The sequence below is a fragment of the Microtus pennsylvanicus genome, chromosome 1 (genome assembly GCF_037038515.1).
Source record: "Microtus pennsylvanicus isolate mMicPen1 chromosome 1, mMicPen1.hap1, whole genome shotgun sequence".
NCBI classification, from domain to species: Eukaryota; Metazoa; Chordata; class Mammalia; order Rodentia; family Cricetidae; genus Microtus; species Microtus pennsylvanicus.
The window spans coordinates 140,320,870-140,338,498 of NC_134579.1; the positions used below are offsets into that span (position 1 = coordinate 140,320,870).

The following is a 17,629-nucleotide window of genomic DNA, read 5'->3' on the forward strand; positions in this document are numbered from 1 at the left end:
TGCCACAACTATTCTATGGGTTTCTTGGGATTTTCTCTGTGGATAATCATATCATGTGAAACCTACTCTTTTTCTCTTGCTGCTCTGTGTGCCTGTTACAGCATCTCCACTGAACCACACACATACTCCAAGATTTGATTTGGATTAAAAAAAAAAAACCAAACACTTTTGACAGTGGTCCTTGGGGATAATTTTTAAAAAGTTCATCTTGTGGATTGATAATCAGAAGATTGGGGGGGGGCGGGAGGAGGGAAAGGGGAGGGGTGTTAAGGGAACTGAATGTCACCCATGGTTCTGGCTTACCACAACTTGAGGTTTTCTAAAAATAAGAACTTTTCTGATATTTGAGAAGGACCATGCTTACAAAATTGGCTAGATAGAGCTAGTGACTTTAAAATAGGATTGTCTTTTCTTAGAGTCAGGGTCTCACTATTTAGCCTGGGCTGGGCTGGAACTCGATATGTAGACCAGTGGCATAATGTCCTGCTAACCTGGACAATTGAAAAAAAAAAAACAAACACTATAAGAACTCTTCAAAATAAAAAAATACTCTTCTGTACCTGCAGGAAGTTAGGACTATATTTAAAGACATTCTGTCCTGCTTTATCCGTTTTAGTATCACAGTGTCACATTGCACAAGTCTTTATCGGATTCCCCAGTAATTCCTTTAAGATTCTTATCTCCGCAGTGGTTTGCTTTCCTCCTTTCCCCGCATCCAACAGTCAGGCGTGCTGTTTGGGGACTATTTACCTTTAAGACTCAGGTATATAAGGGAACGCTAGGGACAAATTACTGCCTATGAGGTGAGGACTCTTAACTTTTCCTCCAGGGTCCTGTGGGAAGTGACAACTTCAGAGGCAGCCTGGCGTCGTGGCACACGCCCCCAGCACTTGAGAGTGGGGAAGGCTGAGGCGGGAGGATTACTGTTGAGTTCAGTCCGGGTTGCATAGTGCGGACCAGTGTCTCGCAGATCAAACAAGAATTTCCGGGGAGGAGTAGGGGAATAGCTGTGTGGCACGCACACAAAGCACAGAGTAGCTACACTCGATAAAGCGAGTCCACGATCGGGTTTCCTCACCACTCCAGTTCCTCAGTGTCTGGCCCGCTTGTAAGTGGGCGCGCTGACGCGGTTGCTTCTGGGAATTGTAGTCCGGATTCTCCGGCACTGGGCGCGCTTCTGCATTCTGGGAATTGTAGTTTAAGTTCTCTGCCTGTCGCCTGAGCTTCGGCCGAGCCGGGGGCCCGATGCGTAGCATTCTGGGAAGTGTCCCCCGGTGGTTTCAGTTAGCACCTGCTCCGCATACCTCCCGTGAGTCTCCTCTCTCCCGCACCTTCCTCGACTGAGCCCTAGATCTGGAGGTTTGCGGGGTCGGAGGCGGGCGGCTGTAGGGGAATCGGCTCCAGGCTGGCGGGCCGGAGTGCAGTGAGCCGCCAGTGAGCCCCACTCCATCCCGCAGAGATCATTGCACTGACGGGGTCTCTGCGTCTGACCGGGTCATTCTCCTGCCTCAGCCTCCCCAGTACTGCGACGACAGGTGTGAGCCGTTACATCTTGCTTCACTGCTGTCGCCTGGAGTTGGGGAGCGAGGGCCATGCTGACAGGGTTGTTTGGGGGATTGATGCAGCTAGTGTCACCGGGCCCTGAAGGTTCTATGACTCACACCCATAAATGCAGGGAACTGGGATAGGTGGAGGAGGTACTTCGCGAGTTGTCATAGACTCATAGACGGACACATCTGTGGTTTTACACGATGTCATTTTATTGGACGAAGAGAAGGTCACAAGCTATTATCAGTTTCGTTGGCTGCCACCTGCCAGGGAATCTCGATTTCACTTGGTAGTTGACCATTAATCACGGGTTCTTTTATCCCCATCTTAATAACTAATGATAAATCTCAGACCATGCATTACTCTGCACACACTTATACACACACTTGTGCACAGGTTACGGAGTGACTGATGAGAGGGTTAAAGATGTTTCAGCATTCAGAGAGGTTCCCTGAAGTCACATTGTTTGTACAACGAGATTGTGTGTGTGTGTGTGTGTGTGTGTGTGAGAGAGAGCCTGCACGCACTCTCACGTGCTGCACTGTGCATGTGGAGGTCAGAGAACAACTCACTGGAGACTCCCAGGAATGGGACTCAGGTCACCGAGTTTGGTGACAAACACCTTTTCCCACTCAACTATCGGCACAAGTGTTTCCCCTTGCTTTAACTTTTTTTTTTTTAAGGCAGGATCTCTCTATGTAATCCTGGTTGTCCTGGATTTTGCTAAGTAGACCAGGCTGGCTTCAAACTTGGAGATCTGCCTGCCTCTACCTCCTGGATGCTCGGATTAAAGGCATGTGCCACCACCGCCTGGCCCTTTAACTTTTTAATCTTCTCTGTTAGTGTAGAAATGAAAGCCTTGAACTGTTCATGTCATGTGATCCTGAGCTCTTCTTGTGAGTGTTTATTTCTCTAAGCTTCCACTGGGTGCAATTTCAGCTGTAGGGGGTGTTCCCGGACCTCCTTCAGCCGCAGGGGGTGCTCCAGGACCTCCTTCAGCTGCAGGGGGTGCTCCCGGACCTCCTTCAGCTGCAGGGTGTGCTCCAGGACCTCCTTCAGCTGCAGGGGGTGCTCCCGGACCTCCTTCAGCTTCAGGGTGTGCTCCCGACCTCCTTCAGCTGCAGGGGGTACTCCAGGACCTCCTTCAGCTGCAGGGGGTGCTCCAGGACCTCCTTCAGCTGCAGGGTGTGCTCCCGGACCTCCTTCAGCTGCAGGGAGTGCTCCAGGACCTCCTTCAGCTGCAGGGGGTGCTCCCGGACCTCCTTCAGCCGCAGGGGGTGCTCCCGGACCTCCTTCAGCTGCAGGGAGTGCTCCAGGACCTCCTTCAGCTGCAGGGAGTGCTCCAGGACCTCCTTCAGCTGCAGGGGGTGCTCCCGGACCTCCTTCAGCTGCAGGGAGTGCTCCAGGACCTCCTTCACTGCAGGGGGTGCTCCCGGACCTCCTTTCTGTCTCCATCAACACTGGTTAACCCTGTACGCCTTCCCTATGCTCTTTAGAAAGGGGGAAGATTGTCTCCAGGTTGGTGGGCAGGAGGGGACTGTTTAACTGCTTTGTTGGGGATGACTGCCATGGTATTTCACAATGTTCTTCCTTTCCACAGCCTGACCTCTCAGCATGGATTGAGTGGAAGGTGAGGTCATGATTCCTTCAGCATGGACAGCAAAGTTCCTGGTGAGTTGATCTGGCTTCTGTTGTTTTGAGGAGTCTCTCTGTGTAGCCCTGGCTGTCCTGGAACTCTGTATATCAGCCATGCTGGCCTCAAACTCAGAGAGTTAACCACCTCTCCTTCCAAGTGATGATATTGAAGATTATGTAACCACACCTGGCATATTTTTCTTATTTTAATGATGAAGGGCTTGAGGTCGGTAGGATAAATTAGGGCTTCGAGGTTGGGTTGGAACTTGTATAGCTCAGGTCTATGGCCTAGGTTCATAGCTTCCTGAATATATTCTGATCAAGGCATAGAACTGCCTGGAATTGTAACCAGAGTTTTAGAGCCAAAGTCTTAGGAAACCCAATCGGCTAGGCTCAGTTGCCTGTCCCAGTCCGACCAAAGAGACAAGTAGTGGCAAAGAGTAAAGAAAGGAGACTGAACCGTAGTGGCCGTTATTGGGACTTACAGATGAAGGGGTCCAGACGTTGTGGTACTGACCCGAACTCTAGGTTTAAGTAGGGGAACAGGGGCCTGCAAGATGGCGCAGCAGGTAAAAGTGCTTGCTGCCAAGCCTGCGACCCGTGTTCAACCCCAGAATGTAGATGGTGGGAGGACAGAGTCACCTCCTGCTGCAGGTTGTCTTCTGGTGGCCACACACGCGCCCTTCACACACTACATCCATGGTCCTCCACCTTCCTGATGGCGCGACCCTTTAGTACAGTTCCTCATGTTGTGGTTTCCCCAACATGCAATTATTATGTCACTACTTTGTAACATAATTTTGTCACTATTCTGAATCATAATACAAATATTTGATATATAGGCTGTCTGGTGTGCGACCCACAGGTTGAGAACCGCTGCTCTAAAAAACTGTAATGAAATAAATAAATAAGGAAGCCTCAGGGCAAATGTGTACATAACTAAGCAGCCCTGCTGCATCTCTCTGTCCTTGTCTCGGCTCAGATCCCTAAACGCGGATCCATACATCGTTAATGGCTGGCATTGCCTCAGGGCACCCCCGATTTGTTACGGAGTGTCCCTTCTCTATCATAGCCAATTGTTCCTATCTTGGAACAGTTAGTGTCACCTGGTCCATCCATAGTTAAGGTGAAGGCTGGTTGGGATGGTGACTCATCGTGGTGCCTTCAGATGAGAGCACTGATGCCAACTTAGGTTGGCTCGGAGCAGTTCCTTCACCTCTGACCCCTCTCCGCACTTGTATCTGCCTCCGCCCTTTCTGTCACTGTCAGCTCTCATTCTCTCTCTGTGACTCCTGTCCATGTATTTTTGTCATTAGAAGCAACAGAGAGACAAAGCTTGGAATGCTGGCTGCGGGATGAAGCTGGGATCGGGGACCCCACCTGCCTCTGACCTTGTGTGTTCATAGGTGCAGTAGCTGTCATCTTTGTTGGTAAGAACACCCTACAATACCAGGTGCCTCACCCAAGGTGCTGTTCACTTACTTCCCGTCATAACCGTAGGACCACTTTCTGTTTCTGTCCCTTCTATAGCTGAAGATGCGCACAGCAGGTTAGCTGTTGGGACCGAGGTCACACAGCGGTTTCATCACAGGTAAGCATGAGGAATCTTCTGGAGCAGCGTGCTAGCACGCATGTGCTACTTGGATAGCCCCTGATGTGTCAAACAATAGCATGCTAGATATTATAGTGACTTTTGGGATAGGGCCTCACTGTGGAATCCAGGCTAACTTGAACTGAAAGCAATCTTCCTACCTCAGTCTTTCTTGAGTACCAATATTGCAGGTGCGTGACATCACACCAAGCTCTTGTTTCTGCCCAGCAAATATGATTCCTGTAGTTTGTTAATTTTAATTACGTTGATTCTAAAAATGTGCCTACATTATTTCCCAGAGGCGGGACTTCATTCAGTCGTCTCTGTTTCCATAGTGAAGTCTTCCATGGCTCTCCTCTTAGCTCAGTGAGTTTGCAAAACGGCATGATTTGAAAAGCTGGCCATCTGTGCACTGATTCCCAGAGCACTGACTTGACCACCATTCCCCACTGTCCCAGTGTCAAAGTCTGACTCAGAGGCCAGGAAGGGAGTATCTGCTTGGAGCAAACAGTTTCTCTCCTAAGCAGGTCACTCCTGGCCAGGGGTTCTCAGCTGCAGGGGCGAGTGCTGTCTGAATCAGCCTCCCTGAGGATCCACAGCATGCTGCCATGGGAGCTGGCTGGTCACACCCTGGCCAGATGTTGATGGCTCTTTTCTCTTCCATCAATGCACCTTCCTAAGATGCAGCTGTTCGTTGGGAGAACAGAATGACCAAGTACAAGGTGAGCTGGACTGACTGTTTTGGTTTTTTTTAATTCTCTCTCTTACGTTTATTGGTTTATGTGTTGTGTGGGTGTGGCTGTATACAGGTGTACATTGCCACAGTGTGGTGTGCATGTGGAGGTCAGAGGACAACTTTGGCTCTCTCCTTCTACCGTGTAGATCCTGGGGCTGGAACTCAGGGTCCCAGGCTTAGTGGCAAGCATCTTGACCCATGAGCTGTCTCACCAGCCCCTAAATTCTCATCTCTTTTCTCAAAAGTTCCACATAGCTCCTTGCTTCTTAGGAAGTATTAAGGAGAATTGCTGACATTTGAGAAGCCCTGGGATGGCAGATGTCAGTCACCCTGTGACACTTAATTTCTACTTCCTTTTTTATCACTTTATAATTGAATGAATAAAACAATAAAAACAAGGCCTGGAGAGATGGTTAAGTGGTTAAAAGCACCGGCTGCTCTTCCCGAGGACCCAAGTTTGGATCCCAACACCTCCATCAAGTAGCTCACAACATCCTGTAACTCCAGCTCCCTGAGGTGCGATGCCCTCTTCTGGCCTCTGAGGACACCTGCACTCACACAGCACATACACACCCCATATACACATAAGTACAAATAATAAAGATGGTTTTTAAAAATGATAAAGATAAAATGTAAATATGATTGGATGAACAATCACAGACTAGAAAAGCCCGCGACAGCATCATTCAGGTTGTGACTATGCTATCACACACAAAGCTAGACAAGAATAAGAGGGAGAATATCTGCTACATGGGTGCTAACGGCTGGCAATACGGGCTAGAAATTAGCCTGGCAGAGCACTTGCCCTGCTCGTTCAGTGCCTGGCTTTGATCCCCATCAGTGCAGAACAAACACTGAGCTTAACGTGGTCAATAGAATTTTACATATGGCCTTAAGTTATATACTTGTTAAAATAGAGGGACAGGCAAAGTGCCACAGAGAAATGAACATGGGGTAGAGTGCTTGCCTTGCATGCATGAAGCCCCAGGTTCAATCCCCAGCACCACATACACCAGTCATGATGTCACCGGTGATCCCAGCACTCGGGAAATAGAGTAGTGCAGGGTCATCCTGGGCGATATCAAATTCGAGGCCAGCCTTAGCTATAAGACCCTGTCTCAGAAGAAATAATAAACTACATAGAGGAGAGGGGCCTGGTGGTACACATCTTTAATCCCAGCATTTGGGAGGCAGAGGCAGGTGATCTCAGTGAATTCGAGGCCAGCCTGGCCTACAGAGTGAGGTCCAGGACAGCCAAGGCTATACAGAGACACTCTGTCTCAAAACAAACAAACAAACAACCCCCCACCAAAAACACAAAGAGAAATAAACATGGTTAGTAAACTCGTGAAAATATATTAACGTTGATTTTGAGCACATGTGGAGCTCAGAGGACAACTGGCTGGAGTCAGTTCTCCCTTCCACCACGCGGCTCCCAGGACTTGAACCTGGGATGTCTGGCTTAGCAGCAAATCCTAAATTTGCTGCCTCTTGTTAGCCCAGTTTTTTGTTATAGGTTCAATGTTGTCTATGGCATGAAGAACCAAGGGTCTTTATATTCATTTGAGGGAAAGAATATGATAGCCAATAAAGTTGAAAAGGAAGTTGGCCTCATACACTGTAACTTTAAAATGGAATATTTGTTAATGTTGCAGTTTTAATGCTTAAGAAAATGGACAATTGAGCTCCGTATAAAAAGTGGTCTTTTTGTTTGTTTTATGTTTTTGAGACAGGGTTCCATCCTGTCCTGGAACTCAGTATGGCTTCCAACTGACAAGTCACCCTCCTGTCTCAGCCTCCATGTACTGGCAGGGACACTGTACCCCACACCCAGTGTCTGTGGGGCTGCGGGTGGAACCCAGGGCTTTGTGGATGCCAGGCAGGTACTCCATGCCCATGCTCCATCCCAGCCTCAGCTACCCTTTGTTGCAAGATTCAGGGGGCATGTGTTTGGTGTTGTAGGAGGCAGTGACATTCAAGGATGTGGCTGTGGTCTTCAGCGAGGAGGAGCTGGGGATGCTGGATGCTACCCAGAGGAAGCTGTACCGTGATGTGATGCAGGAGACCTTCAGGACGCTGCTCTCAGTGGGTGAGGATGGTTGTGTAGCAGATGGTGGCTCCCGCAGCATCTCTGTGGCCCTGGCTGTGCCTGCAGCTCTTGGGGTCTCAAGATCCTGAATCATTGTGAGATACAGAGCTGGATTTTTCCAGTGTTTCTCCCCTGGCTAATAATGTGTGTGTTTTGTACACGGAGCACAGGAGGGCAGTGGGGTGCTGTGTTTTTGTGCCTTCTCTAATTTTAATCACTGCCACACATGGAGCAAATAGATGAACATGTTTTTTTTTTAACATTAAAAATGTTCACTTTGTGGGACTAGAGAGATGTCTCAGGGTTAAGAGCACTGGCTGCTCCTGCAGAGAACCTGGGTTTGGTTCCCAGCACCCACATGGCAGCTCACAATCACCTGTAACTCCAGTCTCATGGAGATCCAACTCCTTTGTCTCATCCCTCCAGACCCTAGACATGCACATAGTGCACAGACATACATGCAGGCAAAAGATTTATACATGTAAAATAAATAAATCATAGATTAAAGAAGTTCACTTTGTGTGCGTGTTTGTATGTGGGCTCACACGTGCTATAGCATAGGTACGAAGGTCAGAGGGCAGCTTGGGGAGTTGATTCTCCTCAGGTCTTCAGGCTTGGCAGCAGGTGCCTTTCCCTTCAAAGCTGTCTTGCTGGCCTCTTATGAGCAACCTTTAATGAAATAAAAAATAGGGTAGAAAAGCCAAATGTGGCGCCACATACCTTTGATCCTAGCAATCTTGAGGCAGAAGTGGACAGATCTCTGTGAGTTCGAGGCCAGCTTGGTCTACATGGTGAGTTCCAGAATAGCCTGGAACTTTGAGATCCTATCTCAAAAAAACAAGAAATGGGGGTGGAGGGTAGGGATAATCAGAACCCTTGGTGGTAAGTTCTTATTGCAGCAAAAACTATAGCCTGTTGCCGAAAATGTGTGAGCCTCTAAAGGGAAACGTGTACGCGCGTGCACACACACACACACAAGCACTCTGCCAGGAAGATGCAACCCTAATACTGTTCTCACTGTTTATCTGGGCGAGGGCTCCCTAACATGGCCAGGCTGGCCTTGCACTCAAAGTTTCCCAAGCAGGCTTTGAACCTATAACCCTCATGCCTTAGCCTCCCAAATGCTGGGATTACAGGCTAGCGCCACCCATCCTGGCGGAAAGGGAAGCTTTTAAATAACGTACGCTATTGTCTGCATCTTTTGTGTCTTTTACACAAAACGTATTTCCTTTGTTATGATACAACTAGAATATTGGAAAGCAGGGCAGAAGGCCAGAGGATCACTTTGTGTTTGAGACTAGCCTGGGGCATAGAGTGAAACTCTTGTCTCCAAAAGTGATTTTTTTAGGTCATTTTCTTCTGCTTCATCTATATTTGATTGTTCAAGTCTTGGTGTTGTAGGGTCACTAGTTTTTACTGGTGTCATGTTGCTCTTTGTGGTGTTGAGTGTGTTCTTACCTTGTCTACCCATCTTTTCCTCTGATTGGTGTAATTGGGACTGTCTGTGTCTCTGGTGATCAATCTTCCAGGTGCCAGTGGATCCAAGGCTCAGATGGTTGCTCCTCGTGGTGCAGTCAGGGCCGTGGTTCCAGTCACCCTGGAGGTCACTCTGTGTTCCTAGAGGTCTCTCAGCACTCCCTGGGGTTGCTCTGCAGTACTGGGGATCACTGGGGCCTGCTCCCGCAGCGGCTGCTTGCTTGGATCTGTTTCTGCTGAGGTTGCTGCTTTGGGCCTGCTCCAGCGGAGGTCGCTGGTTCATGCCCGGTCCCGCAAAGGTCTCTGGCTCCGGCCTGCTCCCTCAGCAATGGCTCCCTTGTACCTGCTCCTGTGGAGGTTGTTAGTAATTCTATTCTTTATAAATCACCGAGTCTCAGGTATTCTATAAGAGCAGCTAGAGGTGTCCAAACTTCAGACACTGTGAAACAACATTGCTAGCTACAAATATGTTGGGCCATATTCACCCTCCATAGGCTGGGCACAACTGTCCTAAGGCAGAGACATTGCAGCGATAACTGATTACAGTGTAAAGGTGCTGGTCTAAAAGAAACATCAAAGAGTTTGCCATAGCAGCATCAGTTGCTATGTAGATTGCCGGGGGTGGGTGCTCAGCAAGGAGAATGTCTGCTGTCTGCAGTGGTGGAAGATGGCAGAAGGCTGCAAGTCTCAGCTCTCTCATCTGTAAAGAAATGGTAGTGATGTTTGTGCTGCAACATGGGGGAAGTGGGAATTAACAGAACAGTGAAGGTAAAAGTCCTCAGGACAGTGCCTCTACCAAGCCCAGACCGAAGGGACAGTCCTGACTCCATGGAACTGTCTCCTGAGTGAAGAAAAACATCTTAAGGCCTGGGGGTTAGCAGTACAGATGTGCTTAGCACACACAAGGCCTTGTATTTATTGCTCAGATTGCCAAAAATTAAGTCTCTCTCTCTCTCTCTCTCTCTCTCTCTCTCTCTCTCTCTCTCTCTATCTCTCTCTCTCTCTCTCTCTCATGCACGCACGCACTCACACCACATAATATAAAACCCCTAGGTGTTTTAACACCTAGGGGTTTTATATTATTATTATTTTATTTATTATTTTGTAGTGCTGAGACCTGAACCCAGGGTTTATGCCTATAATATTTTGTTACAGCATCTGGAGACTACAGTGATCAGATAATGAACTTTAACATCTATCTATCTATCTATCTATCTATCTATCTATCTATCTATCTATCTATCCATCTACCTACCTGTCTATCTTCCTCATCTATCTATCTATCTATCTATCTATCTATCTATCTATCTATCTATCTATCTATCTATCTATCTATCTATCTATCTATCTATCTACCTACCTATCTGTCTATCTTCCTCATCTATCTATCTATCTATCTATCTATCTATCTATCTATCTATCTATCTATCTATCTACCTACCTATTTATCTACCTACCTACATGCCTATTTATCTACCTACCTACCTACCTACCTACCTACCTACCTACCTACCTGTCTATCTTCCTCATCTATCTACCTACCTATCTATCTATCTATCTATCTATCTATCTATCTATCTATCTACCTACCTACCTATCTATCTATCTATCTATCTATCTATCTATCTATCTATCTATCTATCTATCTATCTATCCATCCATCTACCTGTCTTCCTCATCTGTCTGTCTATCTATCTATCTATCTATCTATCTATCTATCTATCTATCTATCTATCTATCTATCTATCCATCCATCTATCTACCAATCTATCTTCCTCATCTATCTGTCTGTCTGTCTATCTATCTATCTATCTATCTATCTATCTATCTATCTATCTATCTATCTCCTTCCCTACCTTACTATTTCCTTAAGGCAGTACTGAGTACATGTGTGTGTAGATATTTGTGAATGAATACGGCCTGAAGAATTTTGACATCAGTACCTTTCCAGCACACAGAACACCTCTGAAATATTCCAGTTCTGTCAGTGCTCACCACCAGCCACTAAACGTAAGTCCTGGGGCCCCAACCCTTGGTGTGGAGCTCTGCGGTGTGGCCGGCAGGACTTTCCTGGCATCCATCACTTTTACTGTTTGTTTTCTGACACGGTGTTTTTCCTGAGTCTACTGATTTCTTTTTTAAAAACACTTTTAAAAGTGTTTTTTTTTAAACACACAGGGAGAGAGAATGAAGTTTCAGAACTAACCCATGGAGTCCCAGGGTCCATTTCTGGAGCATGATTTGTCCTCTGTCCTTTCTGGGCTCCTCTGGATATGCCTCTGTGGTCACCCTGCTAACACTGGAGTGACCTTCCGATGAAACAGGTAGGGAAGCCATCAGGCTAAGGGCTCTCTGTGAGTCGGAGGCTAGCCTGATCTACTACCAAGTTCCAGGCCAATAAGGAACACCACTGATACCTGTGCTTTAGTACTGACAAAAGTCACATGCTAACCAAGACCCTGCTTTAGTACTGACGAAGGTCACCTGCTAACTCCCTGTCTGTATAACAAAACACAGTTGGCCATGCAATAGGTAGAACTGTGTGGAGTTTGTTTTCCAACCTCCCACAAAGAGGACGCAATGTTTCGATTAAAAACATTCTCGGGAGCACAGTATTTTTTTTTAACGTTTCTTTTGAAGCTCAGCTTTAAGGTTTGTTTGCATGAAGTATGTTTATGTGTGAGAGTGTGACCTGAGGCCAGCGCCCTTGGAGCTGGAGTTACAAGCGGCTGTGCTGCCTCAAGTCGGTGCTGGGAATCGAAGGACACGCTTAGCTGTCACTCATCTCTCCAGCTCCTCGAAGGTCATTTAAAAAAATGTTTTATTACTTAATGTGCTTGGTTGTTTTGCTTGTGTATCTGTGCACCAGGTACATGCAGTACCCTCTAAGGCCAGCAGAGGGCATTAGATTCTCCTGGAACTGGAGTTACAGATGGCTGTGAGCAGCCTTGCAGGTGGAAGGAATCAAACCCAGGACCTCTGGAAAAGCAGCCAGTGCTCTTAACTCCTAAGCCATCTCTCCAAGCTCCTAAAGGTCATTAAAAAAATAAAGACAACTTTAGAAAAAAATTAAGAAAAAACGCTTATTAAATAAATATGGTGATTAAATCAAAGAAAGGACATTGTGCCATGTTCCACCACTCCACGTATACATTTTCCCCTCATATTTCTGCATCCAAAGGGGGGTGAAATATCAGTTTAAAGGGATACTAATCATGTAAATATTAATTTAATTTTTTTGGTGTGTATACATGGCTCGCCAGCATGTATGTCTGCACCAAATGCATGCTTAGTACCAGCAGAGATCAGAACATGGCATCAGATCTGGGCCTGGAGTTAGATGGTTGTGAGCTGCCATGTGGGTGCTGGGAACTGAGCTGAGGTCCTCTGGAAGAACAGCCAGGACTCTTATCCATTGAGCCATCTCTCCGGTTTATGTAAGTCTTCAGTGGCAGCTAGATTTTTCTCATTTTCCCAATAACTTAATTTCCCTTTTTCTGTTGTTTGCTTTTGTTTTTTGAGACACTATCCTAGTAGTCCAGAGAGGTCTCAGACTCACTGTGCCTTGAACATGTGACCCACCTTCCTCCTCTTAAGTGGCAGAATTACAGGCCCTGGCCACCTCGCTCAGTTCATTATTGTCTTCACTATGTTGCCCTTGACAGGACTAGACTGGCTTCAAACTTACATCAGCCTCCTGTCTTTGCATCCCAGATACTGGGATCATAGGCATCTCAGGTCACCAGAAGTGGCCCAATTCCCATCTTAAAACTGCATCTTGAGGTTTTTAAAACAGATAAGATGTAGCCAGACCTGTTGATAATTCCCAACCCTGTAATCTCAGCTACTCAGACTGCATTTTCAGAGGAAATTTGGTAGACTGTCTGAAAACGTGTAAAAGGGCCAAGGCTTTAGCTCGATGGTAGAAGGCTTGCCTAGCCTGTGTGGAGCCCTAGGTCCACTCCTGAGTCCTGTGCAAACAATGCCTGGAGTCCTGGTATAAACCAGCACTGCTGAGCTGAGGTAGAGACAGGAAGATCGGGAGTTCAAGGTCATCTTTGTTGATACAGTGAGTTCAAGGCCAGCTTGGGACGTCAAAGACCCTGTCTCAGAAAAGATTCCACAGGATTCTGTGGTCCTCCCTTTGCAAGGCAAGACCATCTCTGTAAAAAGATCGGCACGATGCATGGTCCAGGAACGCAGGGATTGTTAGTGATTGGCCATCCACCTCTGTCCTCTGTCCGTCCTTCCTTCCTTCCTTCCTTCCTTCCTTCCTTCCTTCCTTCCTTCCTTTCTTTCCTTCCTTCCTTCCTTTCTTCTTTCCTTCCTCCCTTACTTCCTTTTTTCTTTTCTTTCTTTTTTCTTCCTTCTGTCCTTTCTTCTTTCTTTTTCAAGACAAACTTTCTCTGTAGCTTTGGAGCCTGTCCTGGAACGGACTCCATAGACCAGGCTGGCCTTGAACTCATAGAGATCTGCCAGACTCTGCCTCCCAAATGCTGGGATTAAAAGTGTGCACCACTATGCCTGAGGGGAAAAAAATCTTTTTTTTTCCCGATGGGAATACTTTCCTTGCTCTAGTGAGGACAGAGTGTCAACTTGTCACTCCCCTGTGATGCTCTCTAGTGCCCCTGGCTTCTAGGGTGTGGAGGTGAGATGACAGACACAGGATGATAAAGGGAAGGGGACCATTCTCTGGTCCAGTGAAGCCTTAGGCTGAGGTCTTAACTATATAACTCTGGCTCCAGTCAACAGAGCCCTGCCTCTCTCTGAACTCTCTTTATGCTTTTAGGAGCCAGGAGTCTAAATGAGACGGAGTTGCTTCAGGAGGTAGGATGGAGGTACCTGCCGCACGAGGAGCTTCTCTGCTCACGAATCTGGCACCAAGTTACAAGGGAGTTAACCCAGGGTCGAGACTGCATGGGGGACGCTGGAGAAACTGGCTCTCCGTTGGAGAAACAGGATGGTGTGCAGAGTGAAGAAGCCGGCTTCAGTAAACATTCCGGTCGGAATTCGCGGCTTCAGCTCCACTGCGGAATGAGTGGTGGTGAAGATCCTTCTAAAAACGGGGTGAATGGGGAAGACGCTAGCTGGGACTGTCATCTCGGGGTGAATGGGAAAACCCACGTGGGAGAGAGGCGGTACCAATGTGAGGAGTGTGGTTACTCCTTCTGCCGCCTGTCGGGTCTTCAAGCTCACCACGTAAGGCACACGGGAGAGAAGCCGTACAAATGTGAGGAGTGTGGGAAGGGCTTCACCCGGGCCTCGACGCTTCTGGACCATCAGCGAGGCCACACTGGAAACAAGCCCTATCAGTGCGATGCTTGTTGGAAGAGCTTCTGTCACAGCTCAGAATTTAACAATCACGTGAGAGTCCACACGGGCGAAAAGCCCTACATATGTGAGGAATGTGGGAAAGGCTTCAGCCAGGCCTCGCACCTTCTGGCTCACCAGAGAGGCCACACTGGCGAGAAACCCTACAAATGTAGCACGTGTGGGAAGGGCTTCAGTCGGAGTTCAGATCTGAACGTTCACTGTAGAATCCATACTGGAGAGAAACCCTACAAATGCGAGAAGTGTGGCAAAGCCTTCAGTCGCGTTTCAATTCTCCAAGTCCACCAGAGAGTTCACAGCGAAGAGAAACCGTACCAGTGTGCAGAGTGTGGGAAGGGCTTCACGGTAGAGTCACACCTCCAAGCCCACCAGAGGTCCCACACCGGAGAAAGACCCTACCAGTGCGAGGAGTGCGGGAGAGGCTTCTGTCGGGCCTCCAATTTTCTAGCTCATCGCGGAGTCCACACAGGAGAAAAACCGTACCAATGCGACGTGTGTGGCAAACGCTTCCGGCAGAGGTCCTACCTCCACGACCACCGCAGGATCCACACTGGCGAGAAACCGTACAAGTGCGAGGCGTGTGGGAAAGGCTTCAGCTGGAGCTCCTACCTCAAAGCCCATCAGAGGGTTCACACGGGAGAGAAACCGTACAAGTGTGAGGCCTGCGGGAAAGGCTTCAGCTGGAGCTCGAGCCTCGTGATTCACCAGCGAGTCCATGCTGACGATGAGGGTCCCAGGGATTTCCCTGCACCAGAGGACACCCCCAGGAAACACACTCTATAAGATTTTATGATCTGCGACAGTAACCGCAGAAAGGTTGAGCGTCATCCGGAGGTTTCTAACTATCCTAGGACAGAAGGGACCAGGTCTGTTTGACAGAAGCGACATTTCTTAAGCTGCTGGTTGCCACCCCACGTGGGGCTGCAGAACCGAATGTGGTGGCCACAAGGTATTTATAAACACTACAAGCTTTCTACATACCCAGTGGCTAAAACCTCAGAATTCAACAGCTAATAAGTCTGAGGGGCTTCTGGCAGCTCTTACCCAAGCCGGGACTCACAGCGCGAGCCCTGGCACCTCACTGTCACCACACACAGTACCCGTGGGCTGCTTGAAGTCCCTCTGCTCAGGGCCGACATTGCTATGAATCACAGTGCTTTCTACTCTGCGCACAATTTCTGCTCGCACAGAAGCATAATCGTTTACTTACACTGTTTTCCTCTTCTCACCCCTGGCACTTCAGTGTCAGACGAGTTTAGCTGCAGATTGTGCTGGGTCCCAGCCAGCGTGGTTTTAAACAGCCACGTAGCTACTCTTGACAGAAAGTGGTCCACTGCTTTCACCATTAATAAAGTATCACTTATTGGAACGGTTCTGAAATACATTTCTTCCTGATTAACAGTAAACATTTGAGATGTCCACCTACATTGTGTGCCTCTGTACGCAAGCAATGTCCGAGACACCTCCTGCCTTCAGTAACTCCTAAGTCAGCTTTGAGAAGAGCCGTCATTTGGAATTTTTTATTCACTCTATCTCTGAATAAAGTTTCTGTAAAATTGTTCCTAGGAGGCTTGAAGGACATGTTAGTTACACACACAGGCCGGTTTCCCAACCCCGTGGAACCTGTGTACCAATGTCTATCAAACTGAAGGGCTTTGTCCATTGGTGGCTTCAGCAGTCAGGGGATTGTGGCCAGCGTTTCGGCATGCTTGTCCTTCACTGAAATATCTTTGTAGGTCGTCACGCATGCACAGACCTCAATTTCATTGCTTCCTGAATTTTGACAAGTGTCTACACTTCTGTGGCCACCATCATCAGCTGCGTGTTTCTAGTCAACAGAAATGTGCCCCGTGGCATTCCCAGTCAGCCCCACCTTCAGTCCAACAAGCTTTCCGGCTTCTTAGCTGCAGATACAAATCACAGCCGTTCTCGGGGCTCATATAGGTGCAGGGTGTTGGTGTAGTCTGACCTCTCGATTTATTCAGAAAATATTTGACAAAACTCAGCATCCATTCAAGATTAAAAAAATACACAGTGAGGTAAGAGGTAAATATGGAGTTCCAATAAAATGATTTTAGGGGAAACGTAGACAGTAAGGCTGACTTTGTTATGTCATGGTAGACTTGGCAGATGTTTGCTATGGGGTGGCTCCCACCTAGACATCTAAGTTTAGCATCCTCACTGAATTCTTCTCCCTCTTTTGCCCTTGACGATTTCTGTATTGTTTATTTTTCCACAAAAATGTCATAAATGGGACCCTATCCTGTGTGGCTTGTTGATCTAGAACCCTATCCTGTGTGGCCTGTCGATCTAGAACCATATCCTGTGTGGTTTGTTGCATCTAGCTTCTTTTACTTGTATAATTCGTTTTTTTTTTCCGACACATGGTTCTTTGTGTAACAAACAGTCCTAGCTGTGATGGCGGAAGATAAAAAATAATCACACACTAGTTCAGACTTACATATAATAAGGGGTTATTTATTTAGGAGAGACTCACAGATCACTATCCTAGATCACAGTCCTCTGCACAAATGGGAAACAGGAACAGAGTCTAGCAGCCAGAAGTGAGAGCTGGAAGCAAGAGAGCCAGCGCAGGCTTTACAGCTGCATTTATAGTCTAAGGGACCACACCCAAGTGGGCTGGTATCTTAAAGACTATTGGCTGAAGGAGCCGAAGGAGCTTTCACAGCACTAGCTGTCCTGGAACTCACTCTGTAGACCAGGCTGGGCTTGAACTCACAGAGATCCGTTTGCCTCTGCCTCCTGGGTGCTGGGATTAAAAGCTTGTGCCACCACCGCCCAGCTACTTGTATAATTCTTTAATTCATCCATTTTGTGTGGATCCCAGAGGAGGGGTGCTTACTAGGGATAGAACCCATGGCTCCATACATAAGCAAGTGTTTTACCACAGCCTTCAGTCTCTAGGCCTTGGACATTCCTTTTCATTGCCGAATAGTATTCTTTTGTATGGCTAGACCACATTTGGGTTTGGTAATGGGGGCAGGCAGCTATAAACAATTGAAAACCATTTCCTTATCAACTTTGCCTTCATTCAAACCTAGGATTATTCTATGTTGATGAATGGTGAGAAACATATTTAACATGGCTAAAACCAGAGCTTTTGAGCACAGCTGTCCATTCCGCATCCTCACCACCAGTGTGGGACAGTTAGGTTCTGCTCACCAACACTTGGGATGCTAACATTTTCTTTTGTTTTTGTTCC

General features: G+C 47.5%; 2 protein-coding genes across 4 annotated transcripts in view; both read left to right on the plus strand.

The window, feature by feature from the left end:
- Positions 1-16,726, plus strand: part of Znf45 (zinc finger protein 45) — a 31,987-nt gene extending 15,261 nt beyond the window's left edge. Inside the window, 1 exon segment of the mRNA XM_075989394.1 lies at positions 14,196-16,726. Coding sequence (XP_075845509.1) covers positions 14,196-15,189 — 994 coding nt within the window. The 3' untranslated portion in view covers positions 15,190-16,726.
- On the plus strand, positions 1,194-8,256 carry LOC142859115 (zinc finger protein-like). 3 transcript variants are annotated; one of them, XM_075989451.1, is made up of 6 exons: positions 1,194-1,535; positions 3,149-3,219; positions 4,500-4,613; positions 4,714-4,774; positions 5,456-5,496; positions 7,473-8,255. In XM_075989451.1, exons 5-6 carry the CDS (start codon positions 5,482-5,484, stop codon positions 7,686-7,688), a joined length of 231 nt encoding a protein of 76 aa, XP_075845566.1. In that variant the 5' UTR covers positions 1,194-1,535; positions 3,149-3,219; positions 4,500-4,613; positions 4,714-4,774; positions 5,456-5,481; the 3' UTR covers positions 7,689-8,255. The 3 variants fall into 3 exon arrangements, with proteins under 3 accessions (XP_075845566.1, XP_075845557.1, XP_075845547.1); XM_075989442.1 differs by having other exon boundaries at positions 1,203-1,309; positions 5,302-5,496; positions 7,473-8,256; XM_075989432.1 differs by having other exon boundaries at positions 1,203-1,309.
- Positions 16,727-17,629: the final 903 nt, after the last annotated feature.